The sequence below is a fragment of the Ictidomys tridecemlineatus genome, chromosome 8 (assembly GCF_052094955.1).
Source record: "Ictidomys tridecemlineatus isolate mIctTri1 chromosome 8, mIctTri1.hap1, whole genome shotgun sequence".
NCBI lineage: Eukaryota > Metazoa > Chordata > Mammalia > Rodentia > Sciuridae > Ictidomys > Ictidomys tridecemlineatus.
The window spans coordinates 15795312-15816983 of record NC_135484.1 but is presented as its reverse complement, the minus strand read 5'-3'; the positions used below and the strand labels follow the sequence as shown (position 1 = coordinate 15816983).

General features: G+C 39.2%; 1 protein-coding gene and 1 pseudogene across 1 annotated transcript in view; both read left to right on the top strand.

The window, feature by feature from the left end:
- Positions 1-20694, top strand: part of LOC106144752 (uncharacterized) — a 190912-nt gene extending 170218 nt beyond the window's left edge. Inside the window, exons 4-5 of the mRNA XM_078018910.1 lie at positions 18112-18192; positions 19384-20694. Of these exons, the coding sequence (XP_077875036.1) occupies positions 18112-18192; positions 19384-19448 (146 nt within the window). The 3' untranslated portion in view covers positions 19449-20694. The remainder of the gene's footprint in view (positions 1-18111; positions 18193-19383) is intronic.
- LOC101973894 (selenide, water dikinase 1 pseudogene) lies at positions 9459-11186 on the top strand (annotated as a pseudogene).
- Positions 20695-21672: the final 978 nt, after the last annotated feature.

The window sequence follows — 21672 nt, the reverse complement described above, 5'->3', positions numbered from 1 at the left end:
ACAGGACCCTATATGCACATACTGGATCTTACATATTTCAAAATTTTACGTAAATTGTGATATTAAACGTCTTACTGTTCCTGAACATGATCCAGTAAATTAAATCAGATTTCAAAGGAGAGTTTAAACCTGTCATCATGAAAATAACTGAAAAACCTGGCACAGGAAGGTAAATTTCCAGCTGTAGAGTTTACAGCCAAGTAGCTTTATGAACTTATCATATAAGTAAAAAAATTATGTAGAGACTTCTGTGGACCCATCTCTCAAGTCCACTTTTAGCGTGCATTTCAATGTGGACTGGAAAGTCCACCCATGTAACTAGACTAATTATACTGACTATAGTGGTCAGTTATACTTATATGTTGATCCTATGGCAAACAGGCTGCCTGAGAGTATCTTTTGAGAAAAAGACAGCATATAACAAACCTAAACCAGCTAATCATGCTGTTTCTTAGAAATTAAGACTATATATCTGGACAATTGTCAAAATAGAAAGATTGTTGAAATAGAATTTTCCTATACAGGCCAGTTATTTACACAAAATACCCACCAATGTATTATTGGCTAATCATCTACAATAGAAATTGGCATCTTTCCTAAGTGGGTGGATTGCGCAAATGATTGCCAGTATAAAATAAGGTGTTCTATAAATAGGATAAATTTTAGTCTGGTCTCCTAGAATTACATGAGGATACCATAACTCCTAGAAACTTTAACCCTCACCAAGATGGCTTCCAAAAAGATGTTTGATGTGTAACTTCTGCCTCCAGAATTTTTGAATTATTGACAGACTTAAAGACTCTTTAAATGTGAGAACTAAGAGAAAGGATGATTAAATATCCTGAAACCTATAAAAAATACAACTTATCTAATTGTACCACTAGTTATATTAAAAGAAAAAGACATTGATCCTTCCTCAATGTTTCATTGTTCTATTGCCATTTGGCATGCTGAAGTTAACACAGAGGCTTTGAAATAGATGAATGCCAATTAAGTAGATCTGGGCAAACTCTTTTTTTAAAATTCTTTTTATTTATTTTAATTAGTTTTACATGACAATAGAATGCATTTATGCACTTTGATATACATGGATGGGATATAACTTATCATTTTTCTGAGTGTACATGTTGCAGAACCATATTGGGCATGCAGTCACATATATACAAGTAGTAATAATGTCTGTTTCATTCTACCATCTTTCCTATCCTTACATCCCCACCCCTACCCTCTCATCACTTCCCTCTGCCTAATCTAAGGTAACAATATTCTTCCCTAGTGACCCCTGCCTTATTGTGAATTAGCATCCGCATATTAGAGAAAACATTCGGCCTTTGTTTTTTTTGGGGATTGGCTTATTTCGCTTAGCATGATATTCTCCAACTCCAACCATTTACTGGCAAATTCTGTAATTTTACTCTTCTTTAAAGCTGAGTATATGTTGAGTATATATGACATATTTTCTTTATACATTCATCTATTCAGGGACACCTAGGTTGGTTCCATAGTCTAGCTATTGTGAATTGAGCTGCTGTAAGCATTGATGTGGCTGAATCACTATAGTATGCTGATTTTAAGTCCTTTGGGTATAAACCAAGGAATGGGATAGCTGGGTTAAATGGTGGTTCTAGTCACAATTTTTTGAGGAATCTCCACTTTCCATAGTGGTTGCACTAATTTGCAGTCCCACCAGTAATGTATAAGTGTACCTTTTCCCCCCACATCCTCACCAACATTTATTGTTGCCTGTATTCTTTTTTTATTGGTTGTTCAAAACATTACAAAGCTCTTGGCACATCATATTTCATACATTAGATTCAAGTGGGTTATGAACTCCCATTTTTACCCCAATTACAGATTGCAGAATCACATCGGTTGCACATCCACATTTTTACATGATGCCATATTAGTGACTGCTGTATTCTGTTGCCTGTATTCTTGATGTTTGCCATTCTAATAGGAGTAAGATGAAATCTTAGAGTAGTTTTGATTTGCATTTCTCTAAGTAATAGAGATGTTGAACACTTTTCCATACATTTATCGATCATTTGTATTTCTTCTTCTGTAAAGTGTCCATTCAGTTCCTTAGCCCATTTATTGATTGGGTTATTATTATTATTTTTTTGGTGCTAAAAAGTTTGAGTTGTTTATATATCCTAAAGATTAATGCTTTATTGGAGGTGGATGTGGTAAAGATTTTTCTCCCAAAGTGTAAGCTCTTCCCTCACTTTATTGTTTCCTTTGCTGAGAAAAAGCTCTTTAATTTGAATCCATCTCATTTAATAATTCTTGATTTTACTTCTTGTGCTTTAGGAGTCTTGTTAAGGAAGTCAGATCCTAGGCTGATGTGGTGAAGATTTGGGTCTATTTTTTCTTCTGATATGTGCAAGGTCTCTGTTTTAGTACCTAAGCCTTTGATCCACTTTGAGTTGATTTTTGTGCAGGGTGAGGGATAGAGGTTTAATTTCATTTTGCTACATATGGATTTCCAGTTTTGCCAGTACCATTTATTGAATAGACTATCTTTTCTATAGTGAATGTTTTTGGCACCTTTGTCTAGTATGACATAACCATATTTATTTGGGTATGTCTCTGTGTCCTCTATTCTGTACCATTGGTCTACAAGTCTATATTGGTGCCAATACTATGCTGTTTTTGTTAGTATAGCTCTGTAGTATAGTTTAAGGTCTGGTATTGAAGCTTCCTGCTTCACTTCTTGCTAAGGATTGCTTTAACTATTCTGGATCTCTTAGTTTTCTGCCGCAGTCTGGCTGGGCACAAAATAACCGAGCCACCACAAAAACTTGTAGATTCCAACAGCAACTCTTTATTCCGGAACTCTCACAGACACTCTACACGCAGGATCTGGGAAAAATACACTCCCTCCACCGGGTTCTGCATACCAATTCTCTCAGAACCCCTTGAGAACTCCACGGGAACTCAAGGAGCGGCGCCTGAGGTAGCAGGATACGCCCTATTCCCAGCAGAATCCACCCTAAACCTGGAGCCACCCTAATCCCTGAGCAGGGTCACCTTTCAACCAAAAATGCCATGTGTCATTCCTACTTGGCTATGGCTCTCAGCAGTTTTCCAAATTAATTTAATGATTGCTTTTTCTAATTTGATGAAGAATGTCATTGGAATTTTAATAGGAAGGGCATTAAATCTGTATAACACTCTTAGTAGTATGGCTATTAATTCCACCTATCCAGGAGCATGGGAGATCTTTCCATCTTAGGAGGTTTTCTTAAATTTCTTTCTTTAATGTTCTGTAGTTTCCATTGTAGACAATTTTCACCTCTTTTGTTAGATTGATTCTCAGGCATTTTAAAGCCCTATAGAAAGGAGAACAAATCAATAATAAAATCAGTAGAAGACAGGAAATAATTAAAATCAGAACTGAAATCAATGAAATTGAAACAAAAGAAATGATTTAGACAATTGACAAAACAAAAAGGTAGTTCTTTGAAAAAATAAATAAAATAGATAAACCCCTGGCCATGCTAACAAAGAGAAAAGAGATAAAACTCAAATGACTAAAATATAGGACAAAGGAGGAAATATCAAAACGGATACATCTGAAATACAGAAGATAATTAATAATAAAATAAAATTAATAATAAAGATAATAAAAGAAACTATTTTGAAAATTTATACTCTAATAAAATAGAAAATATCAAAGACATTGAAAAATTTCTAGAGGCATATGACCTACCCAAACTAAATAAGGAGGCCATACATGATTTAAATAGATCAATTTCAAGTAATGAAATAAAAAATGCCATCAAAAGCTTACCAACCAAGAAAAGCCAGAACCAGATGGATTCTTAGCCGAGTTCTATAACACTTTCAAAGAAGAATTAACACCAAAACTCTTCAAAGTATTCCATGAAATAGAAAAGGAGGGAATCCTTCCAAACTCATTCTACAAGGCTAATATCACCCTAATACCAAAACCACACAAAGACCCATCAAGGAAAGAAAACTTCAGACCAATATCCCTGTTGAACATAGATGCAAAAATTTTCAATAAAATCCTGCAAATTGTATACAAAAACATATTAAAAAGATAAGGTCAAGTGGGATTCATCCCAGGGATGCAGGGTTAGTTCAACATATGGAAATCAATAAACATAATATATGATATTAATAGACTTAAGAACAAGAATCGTATGATTATCTCAATAAATGCAGAAAAAGCATTTGACAAAACAAAGCACACCTTCATGTTCAAAACACTAGAAAAACTAGGGATAGTAGGAATATACCTCAACAGTGTAAAAGCTATATATGCTAAACCTGAGGTCAGCATCATTCTAAATGAAGAAACATTGAAAGCATTCCCGCTAAAAACTGGAACAAGACAGGATTCCTCTTTCACCACTTCTATTCATTATCATCCATCCTTGAAATTCTAGCCAGAGCAATTAGATAGAAGAAAATAAAAAGAAATTAAATGGACACAAATATATAAAGAAGAACTTAAACTATCACTATTTGCTGATGACATGATTCTATATCTAGAAGATTCAAAAAATTCCACCAGAAAACTTCAAGAACAAATAAATGAATTCAGCAAAGTAACAGGACATAAAATCAACACCCATAAATCAAAAGGATTCCTGTGTAGCAGTGAAGAATCCACTGAAAGAGAAATTAGGAAAACTACTTCATTCACAATAGCCTGTGCAAACTCTTGATCTCATGATTCTTGAAGTGACTACTTTAAATATTATTCATTGTTTCCACAATTGAAGCCTTTATGGCTATGTTTTAAAAGCTACAAAATATAAATTTTCTTAATAATTTGACCTAAACTACTTCCAAGATTCTTCATAGTCAAATAAGTGCTGATGGAAAAATTGGAACTACATTGCACACTCAAGAAGCCACTATAATGAATAATGAGCCCTCTGCTCTTTGGTTTTAGGAAAGGTTTGAATGCCATGCTGACTATAAATATGTCTGTGTTACTATGACCAAATACAATGCTTCCCAATAAAATTGGGAAAAGATTAATAATCTTCTGACGAGTGCTTGGCAGAGTAATAAGAATAATACCTGGATCCTTTGAAGTTAATTAAGTGTCTTTAATTCTAAAAATATGTTGAAACATTCTATATGATGTGTTATTGGAATTTTTTTGTACTAATCCTTTTTGTGTCTCAATAGTAGGCTACAACAACTTTGGACCAAGAATCCAATGACTGGAAGATATAATTTCCCAACTGCATTTATAAGTTACGAAAGGGGGAGATGTGGCGAGCCAGGCATAGGCTGTGTGTGTGTGAGCTGTGAGCATTTTGAGTGCACAAAGTGAACTGGACTGATGCTGCTGCTCTGTCTGGCTGTGCACATATGTGTCCCTTTCGCTTGCTCTGCCTTTGATTATCACACAGCACATGAGAGGGGCATGATCTTCCAAGATGTCAATCTGCTGACAGCCAGACATCAGTTACCTAGACTAACCCCCTGAAACTTGGCCCCTTGCCTCATTTGAATGGCTTCTCTCCAATAAAACCCAAGTTCAAGGCATGCTCCTTCTTTTTCTTGCCTGCCGTGCCCCCCTTGTGGGAGCTGTGGCTGAGAAGTGGTCACTGAACCCAAAGAAAAGGTACTTTCTCTGTCTGTGTCTTTATTTAGTTCCCACATTCACTTGGAGTGACCTTGATTAGTTTAGTCATGTGCTCTGACACCAGACCATGTCCTCAGAACCCCCCTAAGTCTTTTGATTGTTCTTTACTTTCTGTGATTAACCCCACAGTCTGGGATACTTCACAACCTACAATAACAAGACATCATTCCCTGATTCATATCCAGTTAAGAGACACCATCCATTACGCAATCCTTCCCCAATATCCTCTAACTCCCTTAACCCTCAGAGGTTTAAAGCCCATCATCTCCCAGTTATTGCAAGGCAAACTTCTTATACCAAACTCCTCACTTCATAACTCACCCATTCTTGGAGTGAAGAAATCCAATGGCCAGCTATGGCTCATGTGGCCGTTGTTCCCACATACCCTGTAGTGCCCAATACTCACACCCTTTTATCTCATATCCCAACCTCCACCACACATTTCTCAGTATGAGACCTGGAAGATGCCTTCTTTACTATTCTTCTCCATCCAGACTCATGCCCACTTTTGGCCTTTACTTGGATAGACCCAGACACTAACTACTTGGAGCAGCTCAACTGGACCATCCTCCCCTCTTCTGAGATAGCCCCCACCACTTTGGCCAAGCTCTCCAACTGGACCTGGTTACCCTAAATTTATCCCCTACCATCTTATACACTATATAGATGACCTCCTGCTCTATAGCCCTTCCCTAGAATATCCCACATGTTACACTATCACCCTCCTTAACTCCCTGGCCCCCTGGGGTATCAGGTTTCTCAATCTAAGGCCCAACTCTGCTCCTCTCGGGTACAATATTGAGGCATCCTTTAACCTGCACCTCCTATAATATTCCCCCAGAGAGACTCCAAGCCTTAAACCCCTACCAACCACCAAAAGAGACATGCTGTCCTCTTAGGCCTTTAAACTACTTTCATATCTGGACACCAAAATTCTCCCTCATAGCCAAACCTCTTTATGAGGCATCCAAGGAGAATCTTTCAGATTCCCTTCCATCTCCCCATTCCTTTTCCTCTACCATTTCTGCCCTTCAGAATTCCTTCCTAAAATCTTCAGTTTTTTTTTTTTTTTTATATATACTGGGCGTTAACCCAGGGCCTTGTGCATGCAAGGCAAGCACTCTACCAACTGAACTAATACTCCCAGCCCAAAGTTTCAATTAATTATATACCAAACCCCCAAAATCCCTTTTTCCTGGCCCTCCACTCAGAACACAAATAAGCTTTGGGAATTATTTACCAAAAGTCAGGAGATACTGTTGTAGAGGACAGATGAGTCAGGACACCCCGGACAGCAGGAAGCAGTTGTATGTGGCTACAGCCAGCTTTAGTGGATAGAACTTTTTCTATAATCAATTAATCCCCCTGAACCCTGAGTTCAGGCAGTTTCAGAACTTTATACCCAGTGTGTAAGAGAAAGGCCTTCACAGTTCACAGCCACCAGAAGTTTACACAAAAGCAGGTTTTTCTTTTCTTTTTTTAAAATTTCTTACATACATGACAATAATGGAATCCATTACAATCATAATTATCCATCCACAGCACAGTTTTTCATAACTCTGTATCTAAAGTATGTTCACACCAATTTATGCCATTATATATGAGCTCTCTTATTATTATTATTATTTTGATTACAATTCTTAATACACCTTTATGCTACAATTTATCTATCTCTGTTTTTCTTTCACTGTGTTCTGGGCAAGTTCATCCTTCAAGGACAGCACCTGAGAAGGGGAGAGCTTCTTCTCCACATTCTTTCCTCCCCCTGTCAGCTTTTACCATGGAGCCCAATTAATAACATCTTCTCTTATATTTGAAATGTAAACATCTCAGTGAAGCTCTGGCTCAAGGCCAGAGGCCCAGTTAAAGGATCTATCTTATCACACTTTGCATTTGCAAACACACTTCTACAAACTATTCTATATGTTACTCATTCTAGATAGTCCACAAGTCTTTGTAAAACACTAGTTAAGGGGTGTTCAGCACTGGAGTGCTGATCTCATCTAGGCCAGTGACCAAGTAAGCTAGAGCAATAGGAAATAGGAAGTTTAACTACATTGAATTATTTTGTAGAGAATCTTCTGCTGAGAGTCCTAAGATCAATTATGATGAAGATTTCTGGAGAAGCTTAGTTAAGATTTTCTGTAGAGGAGGGAGTGCCATGACAATACCCCCACCTCCATCCTATTGCATTCCTACCCCAACAATTCAACTTAGTTTATCAGAGCTGTCCCCAACACCTCAAGGTTTTAGCAACAGCAGCTTTAATGATCCTCAAGGCAAGAAAATTCACATTATATAACCCATTACTGTTCTTACCATACACTCCCTCTCAGATCTCTTTAGTCATCATTCATTTTTATCCCTTTCCCCAACTGGAGTCCAATTACTGCATGCACAACTCCTGGATCCCCTAACAAGATTCCTCACTAAACCCAGGCACTCTGCTCCCAAACAAACCCCTCTGCTCCTATAATTTCTCATTCTTGTTCAGACTTTCTGGACTTTTTGATGAGTCTATTTTCTCACATAATGGATCAGTAATTACCTTACTCCCTTGACTGGTTCATACTTAGAAACTCTCAGAAACATCCCCCTTATCTTGCTGGTTATGCTATAATTCAAGGAAAAGTTACAGCAGATTCTTCTGTTCCTAACCCAGATATTAGAATTATCTCCCTATTCCCAGAGACCACCTCACAGAAAGCTGAGTTAGTGGCCCTGTTGCAGGGACAGACAAGGCAAGGAACCGAAGATAGCAGGAAACAGTTTTAATTGGCTGCAGCCAGGTTCAGAGGGCACAGCTTTTGCTGTAATCAATCAACCTACTGAACCCCGAGTTCAGGTGGTTCCAGAATTTTATACCCAGCATGTAAGGGGGTCTCAGAAGTTCACAGTCTGCAGAAGTTCCCATAGAAGCATTTTTTTTTCTTTCACTGTTTTGGGCAAGTTAACCCTTCAAGGACAACACCTGAGAAAGGGAGAGTTTCTTCTCCCCTTTCTTTCCTCCCCCTGCCAGCTGTTACCATGGAGCCCAGTTGCTAACTTCTCTTATCCTAGAAATTTAGACATCTCTGTGAAGCTCTGGCTCAAGGCCAGAGGCCTTGTTAAAGGATCTGTCTTCCTTATCACACTTGGTGAAGCACAGCTCAAGGCCAGAGGCTTTAATTACATATTTCTACAAACTACTATACTGAATACATGTGTGTGAAAAACTAGTAAAGGGGTGTCCAGCACCTGGAGTGCTGATTTCTTCCTGGCCAGTGGCCAAGCAAGTAAAACAGGGCAACACGAAAATAGGAAGTTTATCTACGTTGAACTCTTTGGTAGAGACTCTTTTGCTGACAGTCCTAAAAATCAGCCATGGTGAAGATTTCTAGAGAAGCCCAGGTAAGACTTTTCTGTGGAGGAAGCGGGTGTCATTACAGCCCTCATGTAAGCTTTATCATTAGCCAGGGAAAAAATCAGTCAATATTTTACGTATTCCAAATACATATACAATATTATTTATTCTAACATTTTAATCTGGAGGGAGAGGGGCTTCCTAACTCAGAAAAGAACGCCTTTAATACTAGCTACATAAAAAATTTGCCCCACAAGGAGACAGTCTTACACTGTAAAGGGCATTGTATAGCAGAAAAGGCCAGCAAGGCCAGGAACCACAGACCAAGAATGAGGCACCAGGGGAGGAGTGAGGGGGAGGGTGGCCATGCAGGGGTTAATTTTTTTTTGTCTGCCAACATTTTTGTGCACAGCCAGCTCCCTGTCTGGGTACAGCACCTACCAGCACCTAGCCCTACAGGCCCACTGGATCTGGGCGCCTTGCCTGTCCAGTAGGCAGCAGGTACCAGTTCAGCACCTGTGGGCCCCTCGGGCTTCCCGCCACCCGCCACTCCACCTGGGATGGCCTGAGTTGGCAGGGATTAGCTGGCAGTGCCTCTCCTCCTTTGCCACCAGCCAGCAGCACAGCGCCACAGAAAGAGCAGGATGGGCCTGTTGTGCCTTTAAAGACGCAGCCTGAGACTTAAGGTGTTCCAAATGCAGTCCTTGGGGATGGGCTGCTTGTGCCATGGGCCTCATGGAGAGCACCTGGATCTTGGGCACATGCCACAATGTCCACCCCTCTGCATATGCCGGGCCTGGAGGTAGGTGGATCAGAAGTAAAAATCCCAGCCAAACAAGAGAGAGGGAGGGAAGGGGCTAACCTGTAAGGAACCATGTCTATACAGGAGTCCTTTAACCCGGAAAGTTATGAATTGGATAAGAGCTTCCGGTTAACCAGGTTTACTGAACTGAAGGGCACAGGCTGCAAAGTGCCTCAGGATGTCCTGCAGAAGTTGCTGGAGTCTTTACAAGAGAACCACTTCCAAGAAGATGAACAGTTTCTGGGAGCTGTTATGCCAAGGCTTGGCATCAGAATGGATACTTGCATCGTTTCTTTGAGGCATAGTGGCCTTTCCTTGGTTCAAACCACAGATCACATTTATCCTATTGTAGATGACCCTTACATGATGGGCAAAATAGCATGTGTCAATGTCCTCAGAATAGCATGACCTCTATGGAATGGGGTCACAGAATGTGACAATATACTGATGCTCCTTGTAGTCAGTAATAAAATGACCGACAGGAAAGGGATAAAGTGATGCCCCCAATTATACAGGGTTTTAAAGATGCAGCTGAGGAAGCAGGGATGTCTGTAACTGATGGCCAAACAGTATTAAACCCCTGGCTTGTTCTGGGAGAAGTTGCTACAACTGTCTGCCAGCCTAATGAATTTATCACGCCAGATAACACAGTGCCAGGGGATGTGCTTGTGTTGACAAAACCTCTGCGGACACAAGTCCCTGTTGCTGTGCACCAGGGATGGATATTCCTGAAAAGTGGAATAAAATTAAGCTAGTAGTCACCCAAGAAAATGTAGAATTGGCATACCAAGAAGGAGGGATGAATACGGCACGGCTCAACAGGACACCTACAGGACAGACTCATACACACGTTCAATGTTCACGCAGCCACTGACATCACAGGCTTTGGGATCTTGCACCATGCTCAGAAACTGGACAAGCAACTGACAAATGACATGTTCTTTGATTCATAACCTCCCTGTGCTGGCCAAGATGGCTGCTGTGAGCAAGGCCTATGGTCTCATGCATGGAACCTGCCCAGAGACATCAGGAGGCCTTCTAATATGTTTACCACATGAGCAAGCTGCTTGGTCTGTGCTGAAATAAAGTCCCCCAAGTGTGGTGAAGGTCACCAAGTATGGATTATTGGGATTGTAGAGAAGAGCAACTGTACTGCCAGAATCATAGGTAAACCTGGATTATCAAAGTTGCACCGCAAGTGGCCACTCAAAATGTGAATCCCACACCTGGTGCCACCTCCTAATATAGACAGAAATAGCAATTTGGTTTTGTTGTTAAATAGATCTATTTCCTTTATCATCACTTCAATTAAAGACTATAAACAACAACAAAAATCTCACTGTATCTACACAACTGGTGACCTTAGGTCGATTGTGAGTGGACACAATTAATAAAATGAAATCCATGGCCTTCTTTTCCTGTTACATTAAGGAAAGATGCCCCCAATCTTGAGGCAGCTTCCGAGTTGAGAATTATATTATTATCCAATACTGTTGATTCATTTTGAATCTTTAGACACTAATCTTTTTCTAAAGGTGCTTTCACCCATCACAGACATTACCGAGAGTAGTATCACATAGCAGTTGGATCTTTTCATTTTATGTGTATTTATCATACCATTTTGGTCTTTTTTGTGTGTCTTGGATGGTATTCTGGAAGGACAGATTTGGTAAGTGACAATATGGTCTCCTGGTAGTAAGATGTTGCATGATTCCTTTGATCATTGATTTGTAAAGCTGAGATTAATAACTCAAGAGCATCTCTTTGACCCAGGACATTCTCCAATAGTGCATTCAGTTCCACAAGGCAAGTGCTTCAGTCTGGCTTTGGTAGACACCTTTACTGGATGGGTCAAAGCTTTTCCAACTAGCAATAAGAGGGCTTTCACAATAGCAACCCTACTTTCCCAGGAAATAATTCCACTCTTTGGTTTACCTGCCTGCCTCCAGTCCAGTAATGGCCCTGAGTTTACTTCCTCTCTTACCCAAGAATTGGCTAAAATTTTAAATATAAAATGGAACTTCCACATTCCATATATCATCCACAGAAACCAGGAAAAGTTGAAAGGATTAATAGAACCAAAGTCAACCTTAACCAAATTATCTATAGATACTCATTTGGATTGGACTGAGCTTTGGCCTTTTGGCCCTTCTCCAAATCTGAGCATTGCTGAAAGCAAAAAACAAAACAAAACAAAATCCACCAAAAATCAACCAACCAAACAAACAAACAAAAACCACCTCTCATAAGCAGCCCTTTTGAACTTATGTATGAGTGACCCCTCCTTCCCCCCACCATTTTACCTAGTGTTCCTCTTGATATCTTAAAACTCTCTTAGCTTACCTTAGGGCTGCCCTCTGGAAATAGGCCCACACTCCTTTTCCCCGGCTCCAATCTTCAGAGACCCATAAAGTCCTACTTCAGTAGAGGACTTAGTCTACCTTTCCCCTCCTCAATGCAGAGCCCCCTTAAAAGGAAAATGGGATGGCCCATTGGAAGTCATTTTAACTACCCCTACCACAGGCCACTCCTCCTGGATACTCAATCTAGAGATATAGGTGGGACATTCTTTCATGGGGATGATTTAACTCTCACGTTTATAGAAATAACATAGGTTCCAAAACCTTTATGTACTAATACAAGGGGGAATTATCACCTCCCACCATGAGAATGGATTTTGGGGCCATTTCAGAACTCTGTATGGGAAATAGGCTTAACTCAGGAGTTTTTAGGGGCTAGAATGGTGTCCATATGGGAAATCAAAAAATGTTATCTTTCTTAACTCTTCTCTTCAGAAAGAATTCCACCTCACACAACATGTATATTAAATCCCTCTATTTTAGTATCTGGGTCCATTCAAATACAATATAAGTGGACTGGGGATATAGCTCAGTTAGTAGGGTGCTTGCATTACATGCAAAAGGCTCTGGGTTCAATACTCAGCACCACACACACACACACACACACACACACACACACACACACTATAATGCCTCATGGAATATATATTATGTAAATATGAAAACTGTATGTTGCAGTACTGTATCAATTGAACCATATGGCAGAGCCCGGAACACACTTGTTACGATTCTCAAAAGGCCAGTAGCTATCTCATTCCCTGTGAAATTGAAATAACCATATCAAAACCTGTCCTCTTTATTGGATTAGCATTCGGGACAGGGACTGAGTTTTTGGCATAAGCCCTTCTTCTCTCAGGATCCCTCCCAACATTCTGCCCTTATGCCCTTACATTTTGGCTTCCTTTGCCAGGGCTGGGCGGGGGAGGGGTGGAGGACAGGGACATAGCCCACAGGCCAAGACTGGGAACCAAGGAAGGAAAGGAGGTGTTCTGGTAGATTGGGTCACGCAACTCAAGGTTCTGCGTGGCCTGAAGAAAGTCAAACAGGATCAGAGCCTGGATGCCAATGAGCATAGCAAGGACCGCACCTGCCAGGGGTAAGGAGCTCTGGAGCACTGAGAGTCGTGCAGCTGCACCTTTAAAGCCCCAGGTCCCTCTCCCGGACACTCTCTTTCTGGCCCACCTGAGTTTTTCCTCAGCTGCACCGTGCCCTGCTGTTCTGTCCTATGCTGTCTGCCCTATGTGTGTCTTCTGCCAGGGTTCCACTTCCTGCCATGGCGCGAAGCCAGCGAGGCCCCAGCAACTCCCGCTGCCTCCTGGCTGCCGGCTTTAGCCCTCTCTAACTGCTTTGGCATTAAGACAAACGCTCATGCAGGAGAACACAGTTCTCACACTTTCCAAAACCTTCCTCTGTCTTGCATTTTAGCTTTTATGTTTCCGAGGATCAACAGTTTCCAACCATTGTGCTTTCATTTGTGTTTGAATCTCTGTTTAAACACAGAAATATATACTATTGCAGGGCGGGGAGACATGGATTGCGCCAGCAGCACATTTGGGGGGAAGTGCTAGAGATTGAAACCAGAGCCTCCAGAGTGCTAGGAACTAATCTGCCATTGAGCTACAGCACCAGCCCAAGGACCTTAACTCTTAAACAAAGAGGTGCTGCTGAGTCTTATATTATTCATTCATTCATTCATTCATTCAGGAATTGAACCCAGGGCTGCTTAACCACCGAGCCATATCCCCAGCCCCTCTTAAAAAATATTTTATTTACAGACAGGTCTTGCTGAGTTGCTTAGGGCCTTGCTAAGTTGCTGAAGCTGGCTTTTAATTTCCAATTCTCCTGCCTCACACTCCCAAGCTGCTGGGGTTACATACACCACCATGCCCAGTGTTGCTGAGCCTTATGAATCCTCAGCCAGCGGATGCCTGGGAGGACAGCTGCTTAGACTGGGAGTGGGAGGTGCCAAACCTCAGCTGCAAAATCACAGTCATGACTTTAAGAAACAAGGTTCTCAATGTTGTTCTTTATTTTAATGTGCAGAATCTTCTTATCACCTGGTGCGGGGCACATAGCAGGTACATGGAACAAAGAGTCTGCAAAGGACAGCTTTTACAACCCTCGATGAATAAAGAATTTTTTAAAGAAATAATTTTAAAAAAATTTGGTGAAGATAAAACAAAATTTATTATCACAACCATACTTAGGGTACAGTAAATATTCTCAGCCTCTGAATTTTTAATTATTTATTTCTGCAGTTAAACCTGGCCTGTCTTGAATGATACATTATTTTTGAAAAAGTTTTTTAAAAATTTTCTTTTCGTGTTACAGGGATCTTGTAAAAAACGATGCACATTGTTAGAGTTTTAAAAAATTCAGCCTGAGAATTTTATATCTTTCATTGCTGAGGTTAGTAAATTATATGGGTTGCATATTTAGACTTTTTCTTAAATATTTGGACTTTTTCTTGTCATCATATTTTTCATTTATTGTGCATTTCAGGCCTTTTCTGTCTTTGTGTATTGGTTACTATATGGAATTTTCTTCTGCTGCTTCATGAGTTACTTGTTATGTTAGTTGTCCTTCACCTGTGTTAGTTGTCCTTCATTTATGACCAACACCAATGCTTATTTGCATTTATCATTAATTTTGCTTTGCCCCTAATTGAATGTATCTGGCATATTTTCACATCCCTTTTGTGTGTTACCTTCAGCCCCATTGCCCTGCTACTGCTCAGAATTGTATATCTGGGTTTGCCGAAGTCTTGGCTGGGCACAGAATCACGAGCCACTCACAGCTTTGTAGATTCAAACAGCAATTCTTTATTCCCGAACTCACACCGGCCTCCACACACATTCAGGGGAAATCTCAAATCTGCCGCCGCCCCAAATCACCTACTCCATGAAGCTTTTTTCCAAAATACTTTTTGAATCTCACGAGAACTCAACAGGAACTCAAGCAGCAGGAACGCCCTATTCCCAGCAGCAATCATCTTCAACCTCCAACTTCCCTAAAACCCATATTGTCTTAAACTGGGAACGCCTTAAACTTGTCTTAAACCGGGAACACCCTAAACCCAAGGAGCGGGATACTTCCTCAAACCTGATCAGCTCTAAACCCTGATCCACCTTGGTCCTTGAGCAAGGTCACCTTACTAAAGCATACATGCAAGTCCATTAAACATGGGGTACGCAGGCAAGGAAATTTCGATGCGTCATTCCTACTTGGCAATGGCCCTCAGCATGGGTTTTTTAATTATATATATTATATGGTATTGGGTTACTTATTATATATATTAATTATATATCTGGATTATTTTCTGTTTTCAGTTTTACTCTCTTCCCCTTTGTTGTTCATAGTCATAATCTGTTTTTTTTTTTCTTTTTTGGTACCAGGGGTTGAACTCAGGGGCACTCAAGTACTGAACCACATCCCAAGCCCTATTTTGTATTTTATTTAGAGACAGGGTCTCACTGAGTTGCTAAGCGCCTCACTGATGCTGAGGCTGGCTTTCAACTCGCAATCCTGTCTCAGCCTCTGAGCCACTGGGATTACAGGCATGCACCTGGCTCACAGTCATAATCTCTCTCTCTCTCTCTCTTTTTTATCTTATAATTGGAGTGCTTTCTGCAAAGTACTTTCAACTTGGATCTTTTTAAAAACTTTATTGGTGTATTACAATTATAATAATAATAGGATTCATTATGCTAATTTTGAACATGCAGATAAAATTATTTGATCAATCTTTTCCCCCAGAACCTTCCTTTTTATTGCCTCCCCTTCCTCCTGACCCAGTTGCTCTTGACTAATATCCCTTTTGTTATCGTTATTATTTTAATTAGAATATTATAATTATCTATATAAGCAGGATTGATTGTGGTCCATCCTTATATGAACATAGCATAGCATGATTTGGTAGGTTTTGTTTCCATGTCCTTTCATCCTCTCTTTCTCTCAATTCCTTATCTCTACTCTACTGCCAACTTGGATCTTTTTTTTTTTCCCAACTTGGATTTTAAGGGGCAAATATTCTTCTTCTTCGTTTTAAAAATATTTTATTAGTTGCTGAGGGACATTTATTTATTTATATGTGGGTGCTGACAACTGAACCCAGTGCCTCGAACATGCTAGGAAAGTGGTCTACAACTGGGCCACAACCCCAGCCCCAAATTGTAAATTTTGAATATCATATTTCCATGCAGCTGTATCTTCAGGTTTGCAGAGTGGAAGAAAAACTAATTTTTTCTTCAGTAAAAACACTTTAGTTTTTAGACAAAATGAATGCTGGGACTATATTAAATTCACTTTCACTTCCAGAATTTTACAGATTCCATAAAACCAGTCCATGTTATCCTAGATTTATTGTAATTAAGATGGGCATTTTAATCAAACATACGATCATTTTCAGTCACTGGAAGCATGTGCTAATCAAGCTTTAACACTAGTCATACTGTCAACTAAATTAATCAGATATGAGATATTTTATAAATAACAGAAGTTTAATGCATAAATTATAAATAGATGTAAACATTTTTAAAGATTAGACTTACACTGTGTGAAGTATAGTAACATTTTTGCCATTGAAAAGAAATCATCAATTTTGGATTTCACATAAGGAATGGGACCCAGGAAATAATATAAAAAGTCAGGAGAATTGTACCTTTAAGAGTACAGGGGCTGGGGATGTGGCTCAAGCGGAGGTGCGCTTGCCTGGTATGCATGGGGTGCTGGGTTCAATCCTCAGCACCACATAAAAATAAAATAAAGATGTTGTGTCCACCGAAAACTAAAAAATAAATATTAAAAAATTCTCTCTCTCTTCCTCTTTCTCTCTCTCTCTCTCTCTCTCTCTTTAAAAAAAAAGAGTAAAATGAGTAAGGAAATACTTGTTACTGGAGCCACCTCATGGGATGCTTGGATGTTTACTACCAGGGGAGCGTTTTTTTACCTAGAAACAATATAGCTGACTGTTCCCTGTCTGGCTGGCATATGACCCTTGCAACAATGGAGCAGGAAATATTCCTACTGGAAACAAACTTACTTCAAATCTTCTTCTTTATTTATTTTATTTGTTCTTTTTAGTTTACATGACAGTTCAGTGTAATTGGACATACTTATGCAAACATGGACTACATCTTACTCTAATTAGGATCCTAGTCTTGTGGTTATACAGATGTAGGAATTCACTGCGGTGAATCTTGTTTTGCAAACCATTTAGTCTAAGGTCCCTACTCCCCCAACAAACTAACGAGCAACACCAGCAACAATGATGAAGAATATTGAAGCCTCTGATGCCTGCATTACTGGATGAGAATTAAAAATAGAGTGAATTAATATTTATTTATCTAAAAAAAGGGTTTGTGACATAAAATGAGAAGCCAACAACATGCATTTTTCATGAGAATATTTTGCTTTGTTAGTCCTGTGCCACAAAATGAATTTGACCTTTAAATAAGAAGATAATAAGTTTTATTTTCCTTTTTTAAATCCATAAAACATTTTTTTCTCCCACTATATTAAAAATTTTCTCCTTTCAAAGTCTGCTTTCCATTTTTTTAAAATGTTCTTTAGTTGTCAATGGACCTTATTTATTTATTTATACATGGTGCTGAGAATTGAACCTAGTGCCTCACAAATGCTAGGCAAGCACTCTACCACTGAGCCACAATCCCAGCTCTCCATTTTTGTTACCATCAAAATATTCATATCTCTTTATATCAGTAATCCTCATCTCACAGGAATATACTTGCCTTCTGTATGATTTCAGCGTGTAGAACATCCTTACCAAGGACTATTTGAATTTTTCCTTTCCCCTCTTTTATTTTATAAGAATTCTTCCTTACAATTTTTTTGGTCTCCACTCTTGCTCAAAAATATGCATCTTCCCTATTATAACATGTAGTGTCCCTGCCATTAGTGTTCCATGGCTGAGTCCGAGTGCACTGCAAGCAATGCCTATTTTTTTTTTTCACAGATTCATCATTTGTTGGCATCCCTTGGTGGGAAGAGGATGGCTTGGGCTCTGAGAGTCAAAGAAGTGGAGATGTGGCCTGTGGTGAGTACGTGTTGAAATCATCAGGATTAAGTAAAAATACCAATTGAAATACATTGAGTTAAAGGAAACTATTTACAAATTATTTTTACCTTTTTAATGTTGTTACTGAAGTTTTAAATTACATTTGTTACATGCACTAGACTTCTGTTAGAATTCTGATCTACAGCTTCTGTATATTTTCTTTTTCTATTTTAAAAATTTTAATTGATTTTTAAAATATGAGACAGAAGAATGTATTGCAAATCATATTATACATACAGAGCATAACTTTTCATACCTCTTGTTATATAAAAAGTATATTCACACCAATTCATGTCTTCATACATGTACTTTGGACAATGATGTCCATCACATTCCACCATCATTTCTATCCCCATGGCCCCTCCTTCCCCTCCCACCCCTATGCCCTTTCTAGAGTTTGTCTATTCCTCCCATCCCCCTCCCTATCCCACTATGAATCAGCCTCCTTATATCAGAGAAAACATTTGACATTGTTTTTGAGGGGGTATTGGCTAACTTCACTTAGCATTATCTTCTCCAACTCTATCCATTTACCTGCAAATGCCATGATTTTATTCTCTTTTAGTGCTGAGTAATATTCCATTGTGTATATATGCCACATTTTTTAATCCATTCATCTATTGAAGGACATCTAGGTTGGCTCCACAGTTTAGTTATTGTGAATTATGCTGCTATACACATTGAAGTGGCTGTGTCCCTGTAGTATGGAGTATTTAAGTCCTTTGGGTGTAGACCAAGGAGAGGGATAGCTGGGTCAAATGGTGATTGCATTCCCAGTTTTCCAAGAAATCTCCATAACTTCTTTCCATATTGGCTGCACTGATTTGCTGTCCCACCAGCAATGTATGAGTGTGCCTTTTCCCTCACATCCTCACCAACAATTATTGTTGTTTGTCTTCATAATAGCTGCCATTCTGACAGGATTGAAATAATAAGATTTCTATAGCACAAGAATTAAAATCAAGAATCAATAAATGGGATGGATTCAAACTAAAATGTTTCTTCTCAGCAAAAGAAATGATCTATAAACTATCCGTTAGGTGAATAGAGAATCTACATATGGGAGCAAATTTTTACCCCTCACACATCAGGTAGAGCACTAGTCTCTAGGGTATATAAAGAATCAAAAAGCTAAATACCAAAACAAACGATCTTTTTGTTTTGCCCCAGGAAGCTATCCAAACCTGCATGAGTCACTAGGGGAGGGTTCCCTTTTGTGGTTAAAAGACTACTGATATCAAGCTATCAAGGAAACTTAGGAAACCACCATAATCAGTATCTCACCACAATAGCCACATCTCTACTGCTGGCTCTGGAATCCACTGTGCCTGTAAGCATCTGTACCCTCAGAGAGGATGCCACAGGTCCTGCTCTCAACCCTTCCAAGCCAGTGATCACAGCCCAGGACCTCTGTTAATGGTACAGCAAAGAAACCACATGTCTCCACAACCTGTGTGGCAGCAGGAACAACAGATGCCTGGCCTCTGCTCCAGTTCTGCCACCTTTGATTCACAGAATCCAAAGCACCTCCAGGAGTTAGGTTGCAAAGGAGTCTGAGAAATGCAGTAGCTTTTATGGTTTCTGTCATATAGAAGGTAGAGTAGAAAGAATAAAGAATGGATGTCCTGCTCCTGTTTCCCTGTCCACCCTGCAGTTGAAATGCCATTTAGTTATGGTTTGAAAACCTGTAAAAATAATATATTTTTATTTTTAAATACTTATTTTTTAGTTTGTAGTTGGACACAACACCTTTATTTTATTCATTTATTTTTATGTGGTGCTGCACCAATTTACTGTCCTACCAGCAATGTGTGACTGTAGCTTTTCCCCACATCCTCACCAACACTTATTGTTGTTTGTCTTCATAATAGCTGCCATTCTGACCGACCCAGGACCTCACATGTGCTAGGTGAACACTCTACCACTGAGCCACAACCCCAGCTGATTACTACATCTTGCTTATTGATTTAGGATAGCCACAAAAGTACAGTTTATCTGTATACCTTTACCTGTATATCTAAATAAACAATTACCATAAAGGCAGTAAGATTGTAGTGATTTCAACCATAAGTTCCAGATTTAGTCCATTGTTGTGGCTTTTCAAATACATTTATTTTTTTCTACAAACAGAAAAATTTGGAATAGGTTATGAGAACACTGTTCTCCCTAGGAAAAAGCTGTGTCTATGTTTAATGCTTATTTGCAAAGCAAATATAAGCCCATATACATTCAGCTACTTTCAGTTTATATCTTAAAATAATGCACCTTGAAGGTCCTCCCAGACTAGAGCATTGTACAGGTACTTTTCTTTTTCACTCTGAATGGCAAGCTATAAAATGACTGTCAGATTTATATGCAGCTAATTGTCTGTTGATGAAGATAAATATGGTCTCCCATTATTTACTTTAACAAAAAGAAAATGTTACCATAACTATATGTGTATAAACCTGTATACAATTTCCTAGAATAAATTATTGTGCAAATTGATACAATTGAAAAGTGCATCATTTCATCGAGGGCAACAATTTGTAAAAACTTGTAATTGGTCAGACCCAGCATTGGCAAGGGGAAGTGAAACTCTATGGCATGCATGCAAACTGTTACAACTTTTCTCCACAAGAATGTATGACAGTATTCCTCTTGAGCATAAAAGCAACAAAATATCCCATGTGTTGAAACTGAGTTAAGACTCCCTGGGTGGATAAGAAATAATCCCATAAAACATTTTATCTTAAGTGTGTGGCTAATACCAGAGGGTGCAGGCTTGTATGGGGGAAACAATTTATGCAGTCTATAGGCTATATTTTAATTGTTTGATTATTCAATGTTATTATATATATATAAAACCACCAATCAGTATCTCACCACAATAGCCACACCTCTACTGCTGGCTCTGGAATCCCACTGTGCCTATAAGCATCTATATCCTCAGAGTGGATGCCACAGGCCCTGCTTATATATATATATATATATATATATATAGTATTGTGTAGCATGGACTGAACCCGTGGTGCTTAACCACTAAGCCACATCCACAGCCATTTTCATATTTTATTTACAGACAGTTCTCACTAACTTGCTTATTTAGGGCCTCACTAAACTGCTGAGGCTGGCTTTGTATTTACAGTCTTGCCTCAGCCTCCAGAACTGCTGGGATTACAGGCATGAGCCACCACACCTGCCTCTCTTTTAGTTTTAATTGGCTGAGGCTTTAATTTTTGTTATTTAAAAAAATGGACAGATAATATTGTGTGCACTTGTCATGTACAGTATAATGCTGAAAGTATGTATATTTATTGCAGTATTTCTAGTTAACTTTGTCCTATGAGGTTTTCCAAGAGTCATACTGTTCAAAGTCCTATCAGACTATCTGGATTGGTCACTCCGCTGCAGCTATTGGATCACTAGGTAGCGCTATGTGCCCAGAATTGCCATAGCTGCCACAGGTCAAAAGTTTAC